The sequence below is a fragment of the Melanerpes formicivorus genome, unplaced genomic scaffold (genome assembly GCF_026170545.1).
Source record: "Melanerpes formicivorus ecotype bairdi unplaced genomic scaffold, bMelFor1.0.p_v2 SCAF_2, whole genome shotgun sequence".
Taxonomy (NCBI): domain Eukaryota; kingdom Metazoa; phylum Chordata; class Aves; order Piciformes; family Picidae; genus Melanerpes; species Melanerpes formicivorus.
Genome location: NW_027142354.1, coordinates 4,663,748 through 4,684,674, shown reverse-complemented (window position 1 = coordinate 4,684,674; position 20,927 = coordinate 4,663,748). Strand labels below are relative to the sequence as shown.

The following is a 20,927-nucleotide window of genomic DNA, read 5'->3' as shown; positions in this document are numbered from 1 at the left end:
CCCCTCACCAGCTTTGCTGCCCTTTTCTGGAGATTTTCCAGCAAGTCAACATCTTTCCTAAACCGAGGGGCCCAGAACTGGACACAGGACTCAAGGTGTGGCCTAACCAGTGCTGAGTACAGGGGCAGAATGACCTCCCTGCTCCTGCTGGCCACACTATTCAGTAGGAGCAAGGAGGTCATTCTCCCCCTGTACGCGGTGCTGGTTAGGCCAGTGGGTTGTGGGTTTAAGGCACCATAGAGAAGCCTTCCAGGAGGACTAGACAGTCTGGAAGACACATACTGGGAAGTGTTATCTTTTGTTATTTCATTCCCATAAGCCCTGCATCTCTATGAAACCAAGCATTGCTAGTTGGTCTGCCTTTTCCTCTCTCTCTTCTCCCAGCTGGACCTTATCTCTTGTTTTGGTAAATATCTCTTGTTTTGGGAGAGGGTTTTGGCCTTAAGCATCCTGGTTTGCTTGAGAAGATCTAATTTCCTCTGCACCATTCAGGCCCACAGGCATGGGGGAGGTAGATAGATGGGAGACAGTGGGAAAATGGGGTTTTGATCTAATTGGGGGAGGTTTTGAAAGGGTTTTCTAGCTTAAAGAGGTTGTTGTAAGCCCAGGTGGAAAGACTGGGACGAGGCTGAATGTGAATTTGGGTATTTTGTCATTTCTCTATATAGGTGTGAACAGTACTTCCATTTAGACTTCCAATCCCACGTGAGAACATCTTTATTTCACTTCCTTTGACAGGGAAAATAGAATTTCTGTCCACTCTAAAAACTAAGACAATGAGGTTTGGGAGGGTGGCTTAGATGTGGTTGATAGTGCCTGGTTCATCTCAGGACTGATGAAGAGACCTCCATTCATGTGGTCCCATTGGTAATTCAGTAGTTGTCTTTGATTCAGTGATCCAGTTATTTTTGATCTGCTGCAGGAAGAGCCGAGGGTATTCCATTGCAAAGATGAAATAAGTTGGTTTGGAAGATCAAATAAGCTGTCTCAAGACCCAGTCCCCTGGTGCTTGACTTAAGGCAATTCTGCTAAGTCTTTGTTTTGGTCTTCTAAAGTGTCAGAGTACCTGTTGGGAGGCAAGGGAAGAGGTTGGGGTTTGTTTCCCCTTTACAGAAAACCTGAGAGAAATCAAGAAAGGTTTCTGGAGAAGCGAAGCAGAGCTGGAAATCTCTGTGTGTAACCCAAATACCATAGGGTTCCTCTCTGAAGGAAGAACTTGTGCCGTGGACCATTAGCATCACCATGCTGCAGAAGATGCAAAAATGAAAGAAGAAATTGTAACAGCCTTAGGTGCTGTTACCACAAGCAGGGGTCTGGCAGGGGGCTTCACTCTCTAGGATGCCCAAATGCATGGCAGCCACCTCTCTCTTTGGGCTGGATGCAGCCTGAGAGCCTGCTCAGCAGCTTGGCAGGAGGAGAGACCTGGGAAGGGGCAACTGGCATGACCAGCTCTCCTACCCTATTCCATGTGCTTGCTGTATGTTGCTGTGGGGAGCAGGGAGGAGGGCAAGCTGACAGAGGTCCCCAGGCTGTTTGGGTTTTTTTAATCACCAGGCAGGAAAACCTACATCATGTGCCCTGGGCCACCATCCTTAGGGATGCAAATCACGTCCTCTTCCATCTACTGTAGTGAAAGTTGTCTGCAGCTTTTCAGTCTTAAAATTCTCATGGAAGAAAATCAAACATTTCCAGATTTCCCCAGCTTTCTTAATCTTCTTGCTGAGCATGTATGAAGAAAGATTCCCACCCCCTCAAATCTGTCAGAAGTTGTAGCTTCCGTTGCAACCACACATAGCCTGGCAGTAGAGAATGTACTTTAGCAAAGCTGTTTCTCCATCCCTGATCAGTTGTTGCTGGCACATTAATGGCCACCATCTTAAGTCTTCCCTTATTTTGCTTTAAAATGCTAAAGAAATGCACAGGCAAGCTGTCAGTGAGTTTGTAGTGAGGCAGAAAGTGCAAATCACGTGCACCAGAACAAAACCTCAGTGGTCTCAAGCACTCTTTATGCCGTGACTGTTTTGTTTGTTCCTGCTGCCCTGCTTTCTGCTAATCTTGCCTTAGACTTGTCAAGTCACAGGGAATTTTTATGCTGAGGGAATTTGGCATAGCAAATGAGCTTATTCCAAGCATCACTTGCTGCTGAGGTGATAGCAAATGTTCCATGGTAAGATGGACAAATGAAAGCACCCAAAAGCCTGTGGCTAGAAACAGGATCTGGGGCAGTCAGATGAAGGTGCTTTATTTTAAGAAAATAGAATAGAATAGAATAGAATAGAATAGAATAGAATAGAATAGAATAGAATAGAATAGAATAGACCAGACCAGGTTGGAAGAGACCTTCAAGATCGTCACGTCCAACCTATCATCCAACACCACCTAATCAACTAACCCATGCAACCAAGCACCCTGCCAAGTCTCCTCCTGAACACCTCCAGTGATGGCGATTCCACCACCTCCCCAGGCAGCCCATTCCAATGGGCAGTCACTCTCTCTGTGTAAAACTTCCTCCTGACATCCAGCCTTAACCTCCCCTGGCGCAGCCTGAGACTATGTCCTCTTGTTCTCTTGTTCTGGTGCTGGCTGCCTGGGAGAAGAGACCAACCTCTGCTTGTCTACAACCTCCCTTCAGGTAGTTGTAGAGAGCAATAAGGTCACCCCTGAGCCTCCTCCTCTCCAGGCTAAGCAGTCCCAGCTCCCTCAGCCTCTCCTCATAGGGCTTGTGTTCCAAGCCCCTCACCAACTTTGTTGCCCTTCTCTGGACTCGTTCCAGCAAGTCAACCTCCTTCCTAGACTGAGGGACCCAGAACTGGACACAGTACTCGAGGTGTGGCCTAACCAGTGCAGTGTACAGGGGCAGAATGACCTCCCTGCTCCTGCTGGCCACACTGTTCCTGATGCAGGCCAGGATGCCATTGGCCCTCCTGGCCACCTGGGCAGATGCAGAAGTGGAAGGACTGCTTCTCACACAGCAACTGCACACAACCCAGCAATCAAACCTCCCACAGCTAGTCTGTCCTAGCAAACTGAAAATGAACTCTTTGGGGCTTTGCTTGTCTTTCACTTCCTGTATATGAACTAATGACACAGTAAAGGGAATAAGATTTTCATGACCCTGAGGTGTTACCTTGCAGATCTTCTTGAACAGCAAACTGAAGAAAAGGGCAGGTGCTTTGCACTTAAATTGCCCAATTTTGCTTAGTTTCCAGTTTGAGGCTGCAAGTGTTGGCTACGAGGAGGCTGCATTAGCATAGAAAGTCTCTATCAGAGCTTGAGGACTGCATTAACACAGGCAGATGAGCAGCATATTCTTCAGCTGTGGGTTTGGTTTTTTTCTCCCTCTCTTAAATTCTCCATCCCTTCACATTCCTTGAGTGTTTCTTCCATCTTTTATTCATCAGCTGCTGAAGCTTGGGGAGATCAAAGCCACATAGCCTTCCAGGTTACTTTCAAATCAAACTAACCCTTTCTTGTAGGTGCCTCGGGTCTTCCACTACCTTGAAGATCTTCAGGTCAGGCTGATTTCTGATATGAACACTACTAGCATGCACAAGTTGTACATGCCAAAATGTTCTCCTGGAGACACAAGGCTGTTTCTGCAGCAACAGCAGACACTGACCAGATCCAGCTCACATACACATGAGAAAACTCTTGAGTTGTGGAACAAGCTACCCATTAACACCAGCAGTTAGAATATGGTGCATAGTCCATCAATCTAAAATGGAGGAATAAAGTCTTTGCTCTCTTAAACTGTATTGTGAATTTAGCATTATAGTGGCAGGAGAGAGGAACACAGCAACTGATAATCTGCTTTTTTATCTCTCTGCTGAAGGCAGTTTGTGCTCAATCCCTTAGTTTATTTCTTCTCCTCAGAATGTCATTATTTTTTCATGATAGATGATAGTTCTAGGAGCATGCTCTGAAAGACAGCAAAAGAGAGAAAGTGTGAAGCTGAAGGAGAAGAAGAAATGTTATCACAGCGATTAACCCCAAAATATACGTAAGATGGGAGGGCAGAAATCTGGTGTTTAGCTGACAACACCACTTAGAGGGCTTTGGTCAGTGCAAAGGGGAAGGTGGGGAGAGGGGGAACACCTTGCTTTTAAACCCAAATAAGCACATTAATTCCTGAAGTAACTTGCTGGAAATCAGTGGGCCCATCCTAGAGCCCCTGCTTCACATGTTAAGAGGTTTTGTATGTCTTTGATTGCTTTAAAACCATACAGAAATAAACTGATTGAAGCAAATTCCCCTTTCTAAAATCCAGCTTAGCCATTTGCTGCTGCACAGATCCTCAGAGGGGTTCATTAGCTGTCAGCTACTGCTGACTCCCAAACCTTCTCTGCGTGCAGCTGGTGAATATGTACCTGTGGGTGACCATGCAGCTTTAGCAGGATAATTGGTACACTGGCTGTCATTACCACCAGTTTCTCCTGAGTGCTTCAGGGCAGAGTAAAATACAACTATTGTGGCACTGATCTTTTTTTTAAAGCACTGTTTGCAAAGAAAACCTGTACAAAACCAGCAGTAGTTACCAGCAGGTGTAAATGTAAATACCTTTAAGGATTCTCAAACAACCTAGAGGAAAATGAGGTTTTACCAACGCTTTACCCCTCCTGTAGCTTTTCCTGCTGGAGCTGAACTGCCTAAATAACTCCTCTGCAGTTATCAGCTTTGTTGTTTTGGTTTCCATTCGCTCTTATCAAACAGTTGCCAGACCCAGGAGCGAGAGCAAGTGAGCAGCTAGTTAAATAAGTGGATATTTATCCCTCAAGTGCTGTTGAAAGGGTGAGTAAACACGCCTTGTTCTGGAGAAGACTGCAAGCATTCAGGCTGAATAGCAGCTCCCTCTTTCATATCCTGCTCACTATGGAGTATTTTCCCCCTATGTAAAAGGCTCAAAGCTGAATGGAGAACTGAGAAGTAGAAAAAGAACTGAACAGCAGACAGGACTAAAAGAGCAACGCAGACCTGGTGAATCATAACGTTTCCTCAACTTTGGCAGAGCCGGGATTTCAGTCTCAGAAACTTTCTTCTGCATGAATGAACAAAATCAACAACTCTGTCTCACTCTGACGCTGTGACCTTGACAGGCTGGGGAGGTGGGCCCAAGCCAAGCTCATGAAGGTCAACAAGACTGATTGCAAGGTTCTGCATCTAAGTCAGGGCAATCCCAAGCACCGATAGAGGCTGGGTAGTGACTGGCTCGAGAGCAGCCCTGAAGAAAAGGACTTGAGGGTGTTGGTGAATGAGAAGCTCAACATGAGCCACCAGTGTGCACTGCAGCCCAGAAAGCCAATCACATCCTGGGCTGCATCAAGAGAAGTGTGGCCAGCAGGTCGAGGGAGGTGATTCTCCCCTTCTACTCTGCTCTGGTGAGACCCCACCTGGAGTACTGTGTCCAATTCTGGAGCCCCTATTATCTGGAGCCCCTATTATCTGGAGCCCCTATTATCTGGAGGCCCTGTTACAAGAAAGATCTGGATGTGCTGGAGCATGTCCAGAGAAAGTCCCTGAGGATGATAGAGGGCTGGAGCTCCTCTCCTGTGAGGACAGACTGAGATAGTTGGGGCTATTCAATCTGGAGAAGAGAAGGTTCTGAGAAAAATTTACTGTGGTTTTCTAGTGTCTTAAGTGGGCCTAGAAGCAAGGCCCACTTGTGCTGAGGGACTTTTTAGGGTGTCAGGTAGTGATAGGACTAGGGGCAACGAAGCAAAAGTAGAAGTGGGTAGATTCAGATTGGATGTTAGGAAGAAGTTCTTCACTATGAGAATGGTGAGACACTGGAACAGGTTGCCCAGGGAGGTGGTGGAAGCCTCATCCCTGGAGGTTTTCAAGGCCAGGCTGGATGTGACTCTGAGCAAGCTGATCTAGTATGAGGTGTCCCTGCCTATGGCAGCAGGGTTGGAACTAGATGATCCTTGAGGTGCCTTCCAGTGGCCCTGTCAGTTCTGTGATTCTGTGACCTGCCAGTATCAACTTTACTGGCTACTTCACTATCAGCTTTATCCCCTTTATTCACCATGAGGAGATGGCCTTTTTTTTAAGATACTTACATTTACATTGGAAGTTAGGAACAATTTCTGTGGGTAGTGGAACAGGTTGCCCAGGGAGGTGGTTGAGGCTGCATTCCTGAAGGTATTCAAGGTGAGGCTTGAAAGGGCCCTGGGCAACCTGATCTAGTTGAGGATGCCCCTGGTGACTGCAGAGGGGGCTGAACTAGATGAGTTGTGGAGGTCCCTTCCAACCCAGACCATTCTATGATGATTGCAGCCAAAATTGATTTGGTAGCCAAAAGTAGAGACTTAAAGAAACGACGGTAACAGCGACAGGGCTGTCTGGAGGAGAAGGGGAGCTAAAGAATAAGGAATGGACATAAGGGAGAGGAATACTCAGCATTTCTTGAAAAACAGAAATCTGAAATCAAGTGCCTAAAATGCCTAATTCTTTCCCAAAATCTTGATCTGGTATGTTTGGTTCCCCAGGAGAGTGGTTCAGCTAAAATATTGGTAAGAATGCTATAAACTGCACATTAACCATAAGATGAAGTCAAGTCCCCTGTCTTCTCAGTATATCCTTGGGTACTCTAGCAAGAGGACTAGCACAGTAGTTGTTGTCTTAATGCAGGTTTAGGCTTGGGGTCATCCTTAACATGTTGCCTGTCTGAGAAGAATTGCTAGTCTTGTGTAAATACTCCCAATTCCAGTCAATCAAATTAAAACTCACAGATTTTACAGCACACCTTAGGATTCTTTAGAAAACACAAATGGTCCAAAAAGAACTGACAATAGATGTGCTCCGGCAGCATGCAGCTGGAGTCCTCTGCTTTAGAAAGGCAGGAGGAAACACAGCTGTCAAAAAAAGACTTTTCAAACACAGGCAGCAATAAAATGTCACACAGCCTTCAGCTCCTGTAGGAATGTTTGTATTCAGTATTCAGTATCACTAAGGTTGGAAGAAACCTCAAATATCATTGAGTACAAACTGTCACCACAGACCTCATGACTAGAGTAGGGAGGACACTACTGTCCACTGCAGGCTTGAACTCACGACCTTCCCACTAAGGGTCTTATGCACAACCATGAGCAAGGCTCCTCATGAAGCCTCACTAGAGAGTGTTCAGGTGCTAAGCTGTGACAACACTGTGATGCTCTGAAGATGCCATGCTCAGCTGAGCTTTCTGATGGCCTTCAATAGTTCCTTTGGTTTGCAGAAATGGCTGAGGAAGAAAACCGCTTGATACTGAGGCAGTGAGGCAACAAACCTTGGTGTGATGCTCCACGTGCTCGATGCTGATTGCAGGCTGCAGTTCCTGGACACCACAGGTTGTATCTGTACTAGCTATGTGCTGACCTTTGGCTGTTTCAGCCTGTTAATTTCATCAGACTTTCAAATGTATCAGGCACCAGACAAGAGCATAACTGGTGCAAATTATGGGTTGGGTTTTGTTCTTTCCTCCCAATGTCATTCATGTGCAGAATTCTACTGACAGCAGTGTAATCCCTGCACACCTCTTTGAATGCTGAAGATGTCCCTTTGCTGTATCTCTCCTTAAATTAAAACTAAAATGTGGCAAGAGAGGCAAAATTGAGGGCAGAACTATGCATGTACCTACAATGTCACTTAGAAGATAAGATACCATGTATTCTCTAAGTGAGCCATGGAAATTATTAGCTTGGAGACAGTTATCAGTGAATTGTCTGCTATCACTTCAAGGCATGCTGACTGTGCTCCTCATACCAAGATTTCACAGGCTTGCAGACAGCCTGTGTTCAGCTGTACACAGATGCTGAATTCACCTGCCAGTGTAGAGGTTTGTAACACTATTTGCCCAGGTCTCTATTGACTTGAGATTAGCTCACCTATACAGTCAGTGATGCCCCTGTCATTGTGTTGAAGTGGACAGAAATCAGTTAGAAATTGCCTTCATGTCATCCAGGGACTCTCTCCTCCTATGCTTTGCCCTGGGCTTTCCCTGATGCAATGGAAGTCCAATTCTGGTCATCTGTTCTCAGAACCTAATAGATCCAAAGTTTGACCAGCAATGGCTGAAGGAAAACTTTTTTTTCCCCAAAGCTTTTAACCTAATATGTTTTTCAAGATTTGTGTCTCTCACTTTTTGCCTCCCAGTCTGAATAATGGATAACTTTGGACAATGCAGTGACCAAGGAACTGGGTAGACTATGAAGAGTGAATGGTTTGGGTGTAAAACTAAATAGTTGTAACATAAATATCTTTTTAAGGTCTTGTGTCACAGTTGGACATGGACTAAAGAAATGGCTCTTCACCTCCACCAGTTCCAGATGAGAAAGTTTTAAACAGCCTTGTTAGTTTTCATTGTGGCCAAACATGTTTGGTCTGTACACATCTAACCAATAGGAAGGGCAATTCTTCTTGTGTGTGTATATATATATAGAGAGAGAGAGCTGGCCTGGTTTGAGCTGGTCTGAGAAGTTGAGGAATCCTCCTACCAAATAGCATTTTTGTATTCAATATCCTACTGAGCTGGTTCATGAGGGTTTTCAGTGGAAAACTGATTCCGTTCTTTCTTAAGGCTCCAAAGGAACCTTTCCTCCAAACAAGAAGTCCTAAGAAGAATCTCCTCTTCTCTTTGAGGGGTGAAGTTTGGTACTTCATTGAAAAAGACCACTTGATCATGACCTGGCCAACTACTATCCATCACTTAGTCTTCATGGTTTGATTGAAAGAGGTCTCCCTAGATCCCCCTCTTCTGCAGGCTGAACAACCCCAGCTCCTGGCAGTGAAATTAAAATATATCAAACCAATGCTGGGTGCCTCTGACAAGCAAAAGTAAATAGTGAATATAGAAACTGGAAAATACAGACCAGGAAGAATAGAGAAGTTTTAATGCCTAGGTTCAACATTTTTATGATGCACCAGCATGTCATGTAATGAAACTGGGATTCCTAAAATGCCATAGCCAATGTAGTAATGCCAGCAGTAAAGTGCATTTGCCAAAATCTTGACTCAGATGCACACAAGAAACACCTTTACATTAAGATATCATGTGCTGTAAAGCAGGAAGCAATAGGTACCACACCTGCATGAGCCACATTTTAAATTCAGAGGATTATAGAATGACAGGATGGAAGGGACTCCAAGGATCACCAGGTCCAAGCTTTCTAGGTTACAATGTAGATTAAATGAGACAGCCCAGCACCCTGTCATGCTGAGTCTTCAAACTGACCACTGTAGGGGAATCCACTGCTTCTCTTGGGAGATGATTCCAATGCTTAACCATTCTTGTTGTGAAACATTTTCTTCTAAAATCAAATCAGAATCTCCCCAGGAGTAACTTGTACCCATTACGCCTTGACTGCTCGTAAAAAGACTCACCACTGTTTTGGTAGCCACCCTTTATGTACTAGCATTTGATAACAAAATCTCTCCTAAGCCTTCTCTCCTCAAGGCTTCTCAGTTCTCTCATCCTTTCCTGATATGGCAGGTCTTCCAGTCCTCTGATCATTCTCACAGCTCTTCTCTGAACACTTTCCAGCCTGTCCACATCTTTTTTGTACAGCTAGTACCAATCCCATACAGAATGACTCCCAAAGGCAGCATGCCAGAGGAATGTGACTTTCAAGAGCAGTGACACTGCTTTGCAAACTGACTGTATTTCACTGCCAGATCTCCCCCGGAAGATTGCATTGTTGTCATTAAACAGGAAAAGGTGCCAGGCAGTTTCTGTGAATTCCCAACAGGGTGTGACTGAAATTCTGCCTGGCTCAAAACCTTGGACTCTAGGCCCTCTCCCTATATGAGAAACACTGAAGAGCAAACCGGGTAAATTGCCTCTAAGTGGCAATTTAATGTGGTGATTATGTATTGTCTACGGACTATAACCCCATGAAAACTGGAAGCCACAAACAGATTTTTGATGAGCAGTGTGTAAGAGTGCCTTCTGCTTCTTACCACAAAAGATTTGAAGTTGGTTGGTTGGTTTTGTATTTAGTAAAAGTATTTATTTTGGGGAAGAGTGAAGGGGGAAAAAAGATAATAATAAAACAGATCATTTGGACTATTGTGTGGAGTGATCTTTTGTTTAGCCCATGCCCCATGAAGAGGTATTTAAGGGCTTACTCCTGCAAAAGTTTGGAAAGGAGCTTTTTTTGCCCTCAGAGGACCAATCTCATGATCTGGGGCAATCAGAAAGCAAATTACTTCAAGAAAAACTTTGCTGGTTCTTGAATGCAAGCAGTCTGTCTTACCAGCACTGACTGTAAGCAAGCTTAAGAATGTGTGGCCAAAGAATAGGAGCAGCTGCTGGAAATGCAGTTCTGTACTCGTCGGCTCTGGCGTTGCAATTATTTGATGTTTTATGTGTAGATCTTTTGATTTAGTCGCTGAGCAATTGTTCTCCTCTGGGAGAAACCCCCTGAAGCTGGAGAAGCTGAGCCACTGAACTCAGCACACCCGAGACTTCTCTTCCTTACAGTGTCACCAGGCAGGTGGGAGCTGCACAAGTTTCCCCTGAGACAGTCCCCGTCGAGCTGATCGGGGTGATGTAATGAGCATGGAGAAGCCGAGATCCGGTGCCTCAGCGATCTCAGGACTCAGTAATTCCCTGGCGGTGGTTTCGGTTTCCCTCCAAGGGGACCAAGCCTGCGGACGCTCGGCTTGACCCGGGCGGATGCGTGGCCCCCAGGCTGTGCGGGAAGAACTACCCAATTCTCTCTACGCCTTGGCTCACCCCTGACCCGAAAGGCCGGGACAGGCAACCGGGCAGGCTCGTCTCACCTGGGACCCTCCGCCGCCCCCCTCCCGCGGGCTGCCCTGGGGCAGCGGGCCGCTACTTGCCATAGAGACGCGGCGTCCCATGGCGGCGGCGGGCGGCGGGCTGCTGGGCGGCACGCCCTCCTCAAGGCGCTGCCCCTCCGAGCCCGAGCCGGAGCCGGGGCCGGAGCCGCAGCGGGAGGCGGCGCTCTCGCTGTCGCTGCCCGCCCGGCTGCCGGTGAGTACGCGGGAGAGGAAGCTGGACTTGCGGGTGCCGGGGCAGTGTCCGCTGTCCGGGGAGTTGCCGCGCTCCTCATCGAGGTCGCGGCAGACGCTCACCCGGCTGTGCTTGCGGGGCGCCCGCCGGGCCGCCGCCGCCGCCCCTGTCGCCCCCGTGGGGTCGCCTGCCGCGACCCGCGGTGCCTCCTCGCTGCTGGAGGAGGGCGGCGGCTGCTGCCCGTGGTGCTGCGCCGAGCCGCGCCGGCGGCGGGGCGGCGGCGTGCCACGGAGCTCTCCGCGGTGCTGCCGGCCTGGAGGGGCCGCCGCCCCGGCAGCGGGAGCTGGGGCGGGAGCGTGGGGTGGTGGCGGGGCAGTGGCTGGGCGTGGCGGGAAGGCGTCGCTGGACGTGCAAGCCGGGGGCACCATGGAGCTCTTCTTGGAGCTGTAGAGGATGGTCTTCTCCTTGGCAGGGCCCGCTGGACACCGTGGCCACCCACAGAGGCTCTTCTGGATCTTCTTGAGACCCAGGTGGGCGATCTCAAGAATGTTGAGGAACAGGGAGACTGCAGCAATGCTGTTCATGAAAACCATAAAGATGGTCTTCTCTGTGGGTCGGGACACAAAACAATCCACTGTGTTAGGGCAAGGGGGCCGAGTGCATTTGTAAAGGGGGGACATGTGAAACCCATATAAAAGATACTGACCTATTATAAAGCCCACTTCAACCACTGACCGGGTCAGGATATGTAGGACATAGGTGCGCAGCAGAGACCCTCTCAGGGGTGCCTTATTCACTTTCTTCTGTTCCTCCAGCTTACGCAGCTCCCTCTCCACTCTCCTTTGCTCCTCAGGCATGGGCTCCAGATCTTCTAGCTGGGCTCGCAGCTGGGCCTTCCTCTTCTGTCGCTCTTTCTCAAGAGCCCTCAATCTGTAGAGTGCATGGCCCATGTAAACTAGCGATGGAGAAGAGACGAATACAATCTGGAGCACCCAGTATCTGATCAGAGAGATGGGGAAGGCTTTGTCATAACAGATGTTGCTGCAGCCAGGTTGTTCTGTGTTGCAGATGAACTCAGACTGCTCATCATCCCAGACATCTTCAGCAGCCACTCCCAGCACCAGCATCCGGAATATGAACAGGATTGTGAGCCAGATTTTGCCAACTATCGTGGAGTGGATGTGCACTTCTTCAAGGATGCTGCCCAACAGGTTCCAGTCCCCCATGGTCAGAAGTTCATATCTGAAGTAAAAAAAAAACAAAAAACCCTCAAATGTTAATTTAGTACAACGCTGGATTCCTTTTGGAAATGGCTTTTTTAGTATGTCTCCTTTCATATACATTCTCCTGATAGCAGGAGAGCTCTTAGAAATTCATTATTATTGTCTACATAATGGGTCTTGAAATGAAGGCAGACTTTATGATTACTGGTGAAAGATGCAAATGTGAGATTATTTTAAGAGAGACTGATTTCAACTGCGAGCCACAGTGCTTCTTACACGATTTCCTTCCTGCTAAGAAAGAAGACCGTTCTGTTGTGTTGTTTTGTTTTGTTTTTCCACTTTGCAAATCCTTTGCCAACTATAGTTTAATTCTAACCCCCACACTTCATTCCATTCTCTGTGGCTGTGCCATGGTTTGGGGTGAAAAACTACTAGAGTAACACACAATGTTTGTGGCTTTCATTCATTTGCTAATGCTTTCAGAATAAAACCTTTATTTAGAATAAACCTTTATTTAGAATAAACCAAACCAGGTTGGAAGAGACCTTCAAGATCACCGCGTCCAACCCATCAACCAATTCAACCCACCCAAACAGCTAACCCATGGCACCAAGTACCCCATCAAGTCTCCTGAACACCTCCAATGATGGTGACTCCACCACCTCCCTGGGCAGCGCATTCCAATGGGCAATCACTCTCTCTGCATAGAACTTCTTCCTAACATCCAACCTAAACCTCCCCTGGCGCAGCCTGAGACTATGTCCTCTTGTTCTGGTACTGGCTGCCTGGGAGAAGAGACCATCATCCATCTGTCTACAACCTCCCTTCAGGTAGTTGTAGAGAGTGATAAGGTCACCCCTGAGTCTCCTCTTCTCCAGGATAAGCAACCCCAGCTCCCTCAGTCTTTCCTCATAGGGCTTGTGTTCCAAACCCCTCACCAACTTTGTTGCTCTTCTCTGGACTCATTCCAGCAAGTCAACCTCCTTCCTAAACTGAGGGGCCCAGAACTGGACACAGTACTCGAGGTGTGGCCTAACCAGTGCAGTGTACTGGGGCAGAATGACCTCCCTGCTCCTGCTGGCCACACTGTTCTTAATGCAGGCCAGGATGCCATTGGCCCTCTTGGCTGCCTGGGCACACTGCAGGCTCATGTTCAGCCTGCCATCGACCAGTACCCCCAAGTCCCTCTCTGCCTGGCTGCTCTCCAGCCACTCTGTCCCCAGCCTGTAGCACTGCATGGGGTTGTTGTGGCCAATGTGCAGAACCCAGCACTTGGATGAAGTATCCTAGAATTCTGAATGAAAAATGTTTTGATTTTGTACCTCAAGGTAATGGAATTATTAGTGTCACCCATTTACCAGGGTAACAATCCACAAGTTTCTCCTTTGGATGCCTGAAACTATAAGCAGATAGCTACTTTGCACATAGCTGTACATGTATAAATAGTCTCAGTTCTAGGGTAAGGCTAATAAATTAAGAGTGCTTCTGCATTTAAAGTCTTAATGAATCACCAAGACTTTGGGTTTTTTAATTATAAGACTCAACAGATGAGATAAATAAACCAGGGATTACATAATGGGGTGATGTGGAGGTCTCTATCTGTGAGTGTGACTTGATCTTTTTAATTACCTCTTTCCCAGAAGCGCTTTGATTCACCAGCATATTGATCAATATCCTGCTGCCAAATGCTTCTCTAAAAATTATTTAGGAGCTTCAAGTAATGTGGGGAATTGAAATGTAAGGTCTTTGCCTGTTCATTCACAAATGCCCTGCACACTCAGTGTCACTGGAATACTTCCTGCTAACGTGGCAATAAAATATTGAAAGTATTTGGCATCATACCTACCTTAGTGTTTGTGCTTAATTTTTTTATGCTACTGTGCTTTGAAAACTTCCCAAATTCCACTCACCTACAACCTTCAATAAAGCACAGTTTAGAATAGAATAAAATAGAATAGAATTAACCAGGTTGGAAAAGACCTTCAAGATCATCATCTCCAACCTGTCACCCAACACCATCTAATCAACTAAACCATGGCACCAAGAACCCCATACAGTCTCTTCTTAAACACTTCCCATGATGGTGACTCCACCACCTCCCTGGGCAGCCCATTCCAATGGGCAATCACTCTTTCTGTGAAGAATTTCTTCCTAACATCCAGCCTAAACCTTCCCTGTCACAGCTTGAGACTGTGCCCTCTTGTTCTGTCACAGGTTGCCTGGGAGAAGAGGCCAACCGCAACCTGGCTACGACCTTCCTTCAGGTAGTTGTAGAGAGCAGTAAGGTCTCCTCTGAGCCTCCTCTTCTCCAGGCTAAGCAACCCCAGCTCCCTCAGCCTTTCCTCATAGGCGTTGTGCTCCAAACCCCTCCCCAGCCTTGTTGCCCTTCTCTGGACACATTCCAGCAACTCAACATCTTTCCTAAACTGAGGGGCCCAGAACTGGACAGAGGACTCGAGGTGTGGCCTAACCAGTGCAGTGTACAGGGGCAGAATGACCTCCCTGCTCCTGCTGGCCACACTGTTCTTGATGCAGGCCAGGATGCCATTGGCCTTCTTGGCCACCTGGGCACACCACTGGCTCCTGTTCAGCTGGCTGTCAACCAGTACCCCCAGGTGCCTTTCTGCCTGGCTGCTCTCCAGCCACTCTGACCCCAGCCTGTAGCACTGCATGGGGTTGTTGTGGCCAATGTGCAGAACCTGCACTTGGATGTGTAAATCTCATGCCGTTGGACTCTGCCCATCAGTCCAGCCTGTCGAGATCCCTCTGCAGAGCTCTCCTACCCTCTAACAGCTCAACACCTGCCTCCAGCTTGGTGTCATCTGCAAATTTACTGATGATGGACTCAATCCCCTCATCCAGATCATCAATAAAGATACTGAACAGGATGGGGCCCAGCACTGATCCCTGGGGGACACCACTAGTGACTGGCTGCCAGCTGGATGTGGCACTGTTCATCACTCTCTGGGCCCATCCCTCCAGCCAGTTCTTAACCCAGAGCAGAGTGCACCTGTCTAAGGTTTCTTAAGAGTGGCTGGTTGCAGTACCCAAAGTCTTCCATACTTAACTGATAGCATGACTGAGTGACATCACCACTACCCATACAATTTGATTATGGTTTCTGATACAATCTCCCTTATCATGACTCTGTTTTGAGTCTCCATTTCATTTGTAACCAACAGTGCAGGTGTTCTCTGCACAGGCATCCTACAGGCTTTAACAATACATCTCTGTGTTTTGCTTTTGTTTGGTTGACCTTTTTTTTTCCTGCAAATTTGAATTTACACAGGGAGCTTCCCTTTAGACAGAGGAATCTGATTGAGGAAACCATTAAACATGAGTTACACATTTTCTTAGTTGCTGTGAAGCACCTGGAATAGCATCTTTACCCTTCCCTCTCCCATGTACATCACTGAAACAAGATACATGGAGGGGGGGGAGGGGGAAAGTGAGCAAGAATCACTGTAGTCTGTTTTCCTCATATTCAAAGACCAATGTCAGATATGTCTTCTGACTTCATATGGACTTTATATGAAGCAGCTATATGATTGCTGCAAGGTCACAGGTGGGATGGGTGTTAAGATGGTCATAGGTTGGGTGGGTGTAAAGATATTAATATGTTGAAAAGTTTAATGGAAAATGTTGCTAACAATGCTGACCCTGACAGGATGTTAGGGGTTGGAAGGGACCTCCAGAGATCATCGAGTCCAACCCCCTGCCAGAGCAGGACCATAGAATCCAGTACAGGTTGCAGAGGAATGTATCCAGATGGGTCTTGAAAGTCTCCACAGAAGGAGACTCCACAACCTCTCTGGGCAGCCTGTTCCAATGCACTGTGACCTTTACAGTGAAGAAGTTCCTCCTCATTGGAGGTGGAACCTCCTGTGCTGCAGTTTATATCTGTTACCCCTTGCCCTATCACAGTGTGCAAGTGAGAAGAGCCTGTCCCCTCCCTTTTGACACCCAGCCCTCAGAATCTTGGATGTGCTGGCAGAATAGTTCACCTTCAGTAAAGCAAGAACTAGAGGTTTATGTAGAGCAAACTCCCAAACCTAGATGTATTGAGTTTGTGTCTAGTGCAGTTTTAGTAGTGGAGGAGGGGGCTAATGGTGTGGCTCCTGTAAGGCAGCTTGAGAAGCTCCCCCTACTCCATGATGGACTCACCTCTGCTCAAGGCCAAACCAATCAGCACCTCTGTAATAAATATATCTTAAGAGGGGAAAAACCTGTTGTGTGAGTGTGTTTTGGGAGCTCTTTTACTTTGAAGAAGAGTGGGATGTGGGTGAGACAGCCACACAGACACCTAGGTCAGTAAGGAAGGAGGTGGGGAGGCATGACAGAGCAGCCATCTGCTCCAGCCCAGATGGGATGGCAGGCTGAGGCCTTGTTGCAATTTGTGATCAACAGAGGGGAGGAATCCTGCATGCAGCCCATGAAGACCCCACACTGGAGCAGAGGACTGCTCCCAAAAAAGGCGATGAGTGAGGCCTGTGCCAGAGCAATCCGGTGCTGGGAGGACTGAAGCCCATGGAAGGAGCCCACGCTAGCTGCAGGAGTTCATAAAGGACTGTCTCCCATTGGAGGGACTCCACAGTGCCACAGGGGAGTAGAGTTGGGAGTTTTTGCCCCTGAAGAGGAAGGAGCAGCAGAAACAACAAGGCATGGACTGGGACTAACTGCAACTCCCATTCCCTGTCCCTTTCTACTGCTGGTGGGGAGGAGGTAACAGCTGGGCCCAGGAAGAAGGGGGAGGTGGGTGGGGAAGGTGCATTTACAATCAGGTTGTATTTATCATCATCTTGCTTTGATTCAGTTAGCAAATTGGTGGTGATTTTGTTTAAATGGAATTGATTTTGTTTCCACAAGTCGATTCTGTCTGTTTCCTGTGACCACAACTGGTGAAGGAACCCTCCCTGCCCTTTGTCTCAACCCTTGAGACTTTTGTAGGCTTTCCTCCTCCCTATCCTACCAAGGGAGATCAGGAGAGAGCGAGCAGCTGCATGATGCATAGTTGCTAATCAAGTGGACTCAGCAGCTGTTGGCTGAGCGGACTCAAATCATGACACCAGAGTACTCAAGAGGCCAGGTACAAGCTGGTGGCCCTCACTTATTATAAGCTCTGTACCACTTCCCCTGAAAGGTGACTGAACAACAGCAAAGCAACAGGTAAGTGAAGGAGCTTTGGGTGTATTTGCTGACCCCTCTCCAAAACTGATAGACTCTGCAAAACCCCCCAAACAACAACTCAACTGAAGTGAGATGACAAAATGTAAATGCAGAAATGAAAGGGAAAGGAGACACATTTTAATCCCAAAGATGATACGCAGCATTCTTCTAGCAGCAGGAATTACCCTGGCCTGTTTGGGAACAGAAAGTGGAAGTAACCATTTGGGGTGGGAGAGGACAAGGACTATAAACAGACCACTCTGGCTCTTCAGATGTGTTGCTTTCTTGCATTGCTTTTAGCAGCCTTTAAACATCTCTACCTTCACTCGTATAGCAGCTGACAAGGGTCTAAATCACTCTCTAAATTAGCTTATTCTACTTAGACTCTTTCCCTCAAATCTGCACTGGTAGAACCGCAGTATAAATATTAACACGATGAACACTGTGTATATATAAAGTCAGAAAGCTAGTCCATAGCCACAAAAGCCAGAGTTGCTAAGGAATTAGCCAAAAGCACTTTACAACCTCATCACAGCAATGTGCATTTGAGTTTTCCATCTTTTCCTTCCCTGGTCTTATTCGAGTTCTGTGTAACAGAGTAATTTCAGTTTACTGTAAGAGGGTAATCTCAAATATCAATGTCAATGATTATCATTATTGCTAGTCTACTCATAGACTAGAAATTATAGTGTTCTAATACACTAGGCAAGTATACTAGGAGTATGTAATTGTCAGGATAGCTACTACATACCTGAGACATTTTTCACTGTACTATCTGAGTACCTTTGTATCTTTCCAATGATTCCTGCATAGTTATTTCAAACAACAGAAATTCGCGCATGTAATCAGTTAGAGCCAGATGGAAATCCTTCACTCCCCTTGGAGGAAGTTTATTTCTTGTTCCTTGTTACTTCTTTAAGCTCATTCAACCTTTTGCCACTATTCAAATCACTTCTGCACTAAATTCATGCCAGGTTTTCCTCTGCTGTGATTGGAAAAAGAGAAGTTAAATCTTAAGTTTCTGGACAGAAGAAGTTAAATGCTACGACACAAATACTCCTGGCTTTCATTCACAATGCTTCAATTTCAGCAGGGACCTGCCTGCTCTGTACTGCCCTAGGAAGAATTAGTTTTGTGCTGCTTACCTTAGGAGAAAGCCCCTGGTTGGTGTTGTCTTAGAACACTGCAGAAGCAGCACACAGCACTGCTTATTGCTATGGCTGAGCCTTTCCTGCGACAGCGCTAAGACATCTTCTTTTTTTCCCCCCCCCAAGATCCAAAGCACAGATGTGGTATGCTGAGCTGACTTCTCAGTTCTTTGTAGCTGAATGCCAAGATTGCTCAGTCTGAACTACCCATGCACAGTTTAAAAATCATCAGATGATCAGATGGTGCCTCTGGCCAAAATTATCACGCAATTATTTTAGTCGGTGACATCTAACCAAGCCGTTCCCTCAAGGCTCGATCTGTACGGCAATAGTTTGTGACAGCCCCATGCCTGGTTTTAGTTGCCTCTTCAAACATTACACTTCCACCCATCTCAGAAATGAGATTTTGGTTTGTAAAGTGGCTAAATAGGCAGCTGTTACAGTAACATAGATTCTTGCATTTTCTTTACATTCCATTAGTTTCGCTCTGAATCAATGCTGAAGGATCGATCGGTCATGTCCGATTTCATACTCTGCTGCCTGCTGAGTTAATTTAGGATGTGTTAGACTGAGCCTTTGAAAATGGAGGCCACAGGACTCCAGCCTTCAGTTAGAAACACAGGCTTTTGGCACAGTGACCCTTCTTCAGCCAGGTTAAAGAGCCACTTCCCAAGTACATTCAGAATTGGTATCTAAAGGTCTAAAGAAGGATGGCAAAGTGCTGAAGTGAGATTTTGTGAGAAATCTGAGGCTCTGACACCAAGAGCTTCCTTCTGCTGTCTAGTCTGATGGCTATTTTATGAGAATCCCAACTATCCACTTTCACTCTCTCTTGCTTCAGAACTTCTGGCCCTTTTCTTCAATCCTAAAAGGTGTATGCCTGATTTCCACTTCAGCCTCTTCTCCCTAAAGGTATTCCAGTTCTCAAGAGACATTAATCTCTTCTTTAGGATTATCTCTGATTTATGTACGAGTGCATCCCTCTTTCTCACACAAGCTGTACTTGCCTCCTTGACAGCCCTCTTTAAATACACTTTCAGAGCATTGCCCTGTAGCAGATGAGATGGCTACAGCATCTTTAGCCTCAGACTGTTGCAGCAGATGATCATAGTACCATAGTATCATTCAGGGTTGGAAGGGACCACAAGGATCATCTAGTTCCAACCCCCCTGCCATGGCCAGGGACACCCCACACTACTTCAGCCTGGCCAGAGCCTCATCCAGCCTGGGCTTAAACACCTCCAGGGATGGGGCCTCAACCACCTCCCTGGACAACCCATTCCAGGGCTTCACCACTCTCATGGGGAAGAACTTCCTCCTCACATCCAGCCTGAATCTCCCCACCTCCAGCTTCATTCCATTCCCCCTAGTCCTATCACTACCTGAGATCCTGACAAGTCCTTCCCCAGCCTTCCTGTAGGCCCCCTTCAGATACTGGAAGGCCACAATTAGGTCACCTTGGAGCCTTCTCTTCTCCACACTGAACAGCCCCAACTCCTTCAGTCTGTCCTCATAGGAGAGGTGCTCCAGCCCTCTGATCATCCTTGTGGCCCTTCTCTGGACACCTTCCAGCACCTCCACATCCCTCTTGTAATAGGGGCTCCAGAACTGGACACAGTACTCCAGGTGGGGTCTCACCAATACTGAGTAGAGGGGGAGGATCACCTCCCTTGCCCTGCTGGCCACACTTCTCCTGATGCAGCCCAGGATCTGATTGGCTTTGCGGGCTGCAAGTGCACACTGAGAGCTCATGTTGAGCTTCTTGTCCACCAGCACCCTCAAGTCTCTCTCCTCAGGGCTGCTCTCCAGCCAGTTACTGCCCAGCCTGGATTTGTGCCTGGGATTGCCTCGACCCAGATGCAGGACCCTGCACTTGCTCCTATTGAACCTCATGAGGTTGGCATGTGCCCACCTCTCCAGCCTGTCAAGGCCCCTCTGGATGGCCTCCCTTCCCTCCAGCATGTCTGCTGCACCACACAGCTTGGTGTCATCAGCAAACTTGCTGAGGGTGCACTCAATGCCACTGTCCATGTCACCCACAAAGATATTGAACAAGACAGGTCCCAGGACTGATCCCTGAGGGACTCCGCTTGTCACTGGCCTCCACTGGGACATGGACCCACTGACAACCACTCTTTGGGTGTGGCCATCAAGCCAGTTCCTTATCCATCATGATGTATGATTTATGCATATGGGGCAGGTGCACCCAACTTCACACCCCTAAAAACTTCTTGACAGGCAAACCAAAGCATTCCCCGGTGTCCACCATCATGTACATATCTCAGTCAACAGCTGAGGCCTTTCAGTTGATAGAGAAGGCTCTCAGCCCATGAGGTGCCTCAGACAGAAGTTTGTTTCTGGTGCCTAGAAAATTTTCCACTTGCTCCTCTGGGGCAAGCTACTTTCTCAGGAAGATGAAGGCTACCTTACCTTTGCACT

The 20,927-nt window shown here is 47.3% G+C and overlaps 1 protein-coding gene across 1 annotated transcript; it reads right to left on the bottom strand.

Moving 5' to 3' along the window:
• Positions 1–3,880: 3,880 nt before the first annotated feature.
• Positions 3,881–18,670, bottom strand: GJA10 (gap junction protein alpha 10). The gene is made up of 3 exons (XM_068147207.1): positions 18,486–18,670; positions 10,819–12,193; positions 3,881–3,919 (listed from the first exon to the last, which is right to left on the bottom strand). Exons 2-3 carry the CDS (start codon positions 12,175–12,177, stop codon positions 3,881–3,883), a joined length of 1,398 nt encoding a protein of 465 aa, XP_068003308.1. The 5' UTR covers positions 12,178–12,193; positions 18,486–18,670.
• Between the last annotated feature and the right edge of the window lie 2,257 nt (positions 18,671–20,927).